The following is a 2139-nucleotide window of genomic DNA, read 5'->3' as shown; positions in this document are numbered from 1 at the left end:
CCTCTCCCCTCCCCCCTCCCCCCCCTCTCATGGCCAAGCATAGCCAAGGTAGCCAGCAGCAACTCTAAGTAGTCAAGGTTGCCCTCAAACCCCTGATTAACCTACCTCTACTTCCCAACTGTACCACCACCCCAGCTTTTTGGTGCTGTTTTGAAGCAGGATCTCATTCAGCTTCAGGCTGGCCTCAAACTCCCTATGTAGCCCAGGTTGACCTTAGAGTCTGGTCCTACTTTCTCTCCCCAAACCCAGGGATTACAGCAGCTGAGTGACCATGCCTGAGTCAGATTTTCTTAATCCCACCCACAAAGTCTGCAAAATCCAGAGACAGAGGAAATGGCTGGTGTACTTGGATGTCCCTCCGCTCTTCCTTCCCCTCCCCTTCTCCTCTCTCTCCTCCCCTCCTCCTCATCCCTCCTCTCCTCTCCCCTCTCCTCCATCTGGAGTGCTTTCTAAGAAAGAACTCTTCTTCTCTCTTCCTCCAGAATTCGAGCAATCAAATCAAACCACACGCACCAGGGGGTCGGGACTTTAATCTCCCTCACAGAGGTTACCAAATCCAACAGTGTGGAAAGAGAACTCAGTTTTGGAATCTCGAAGATTTCATTCCATTCACGATCCTCTTGCTGTCAGGGGACTTGGGCAAATGAGAATAAAAATAGTAAGAGAAGCCTCGTGAGCTAATGTAAGAATCAAATGAGATTATAAACATGCTATAAAAAATGTTTTGTTTGTTTTTAATTCATGTCCTAGTTTTTTTTTTTTTTTTTTTTTTGGATCTGGGGACCGAACCCAGGGCCTTGCGGTTGCTAGGCAAGTGCTCTACCACTGAGCTAAATCCCCAACCCCCATGTCCTAGTCTTTTTAGGGGTTGTAAAGCCTAGGAATGTCCAGCGCTAGCAAAGACACCGCTAATCAATGACACATGCAGTCCCATGATTTTCTCCCTTCTGACAACAGATCCTTCTAGAGTTCAGTACTTGGTTCTTACGCATGCATGCGCACATACTAAGATTTCCTAGCCCTTTGTAGACACTGCATCCGCAAAGTCTCACCAAACGTGAGCTGAACAGGACAACAATGGACATGCTAATGCGGACTGGGAAAGTCCACTGAGCCTCAACGCTGCACGAAGAGCTACAGGCAAGCATGGAATGCTGAGAGCCGGAGAGAGCGTCGATTGGTTATCCAGTACCAAGTGGTCAGTCCTGAAAACATCATACAAATACATGCACCTGGGAAGGAGGAATGTAGGAATATGGGAGGATTTGGAAGGAGAAAATGGTAGGAGAAATGATATCATTATCTTGTGACCTCAAAAGCTAAGAGAAGTACTTTAAAAGAGATTTTCTAGTCATTTTGAAAAAGATTATTTATTTATTTATTTTTTGGAGACTTCACATTTATTAATTGGTGTGATACAACTTGGAATCACTGAATCCCGATAAATAAAATTACACTTGAACATTCGTTTTGCTACTTTTTAACACCAACAGACTTGGTAAGTGCCTGATGTGAACCGACATGTCGACAAGTCTTTCACCCCTGGCCATCCAACCTGCTTAGTAACAAGTCTTTCGGTCTCCTGTCATTCTAAGGTATGGCCTACTGCCCTCCTTTCTGTATGGTCTGGGCAAAACGACCCGTGATAGCGAGAGTAGTGTCAATGAAACGATCCACACAGCTAGAGAGGCAGTTTTCAGTGTGGGAGTCTAGTGGACTCCCTGGCTTCTCCACACATTTATCCCAACACAGTTCCACGAAGTGACACCCCTGCACAGTGAACTGTGCCTCCTCCTGCTCAGCGGCCATTTTGTCTGCTTCACCAAGCTCTGCCATCGTCAGCATCAGTCACTTCGCTCAAGATTTTATTTTTAAATTATGTGTGTCTCCATGTGCACGTGAGTGCAGGTGCCCACAGAGGTCAGAGGTAGAGTATCTCCCTAGAGCTGGAGACCCAGATATGGTTATGAGCATCTGGTGCAGGTGCTGGGAATGAGAGGGTGCTGGGAATTGAACCCAGGTCTTCTGCAAGAGCAGTGCATACTCTTAACTCCTGAGTCACCTCTCCAGCCTCTCCTAGTCATTTTTGCACCGATGAAGAGCTATGTGACTGAAGTTTGTTGAATGGATCGTGGAAGC

At 46.5% G+C, this 2139-nt stretch overlaps 1 protein-coding gene across 1 annotated transcript; it reads right to left on the bottom strand.

Annotated features, from left to right (window-relative positions):
- Window positions 1-1602: 1602 nt before the first annotated feature.
- On the bottom strand, window positions 1603-1836 carry LOC116908409 (mitochondrial import inner membrane translocase subunit Tim8 B-like). The gene has a single exon (XM_032911619.1). The coding sequence runs from the start codon at window positions 1834-1836 to the stop codon at window positions 1603-1605; it is 234 nt and encodes a 77-aa protein (XP_032767510.1).
- Between the last annotated feature and the right edge of the window lie 303 nt (window positions 1837-2139).

This window comes from Rattus rattus, chromosome 1 (assembly GCF_011064425.1).
Source record: "Rattus rattus isolate New Zealand chromosome 1, Rrattus_CSIRO_v1, whole genome shotgun sequence".
NCBI lineage: Eukaryota > Metazoa > Chordata > Mammalia > Rodentia > Muridae > Rattus > Rattus rattus.
Note: the sequence above shows the minus strand (reverse complement) of the source record. Positions and strands in the feature narration are given on the sequence as shown.

Bases quoted from the DNA above. Each gene is read 5' to 3' on its own strand.
- LOC116908409 (XM_032911619.1), bottom strand. From the start codon at position 1,836: ATGGCAGAGCTTGGTGAAGCAGACAAAATGGCCGCTGAGCAGGAGGAG.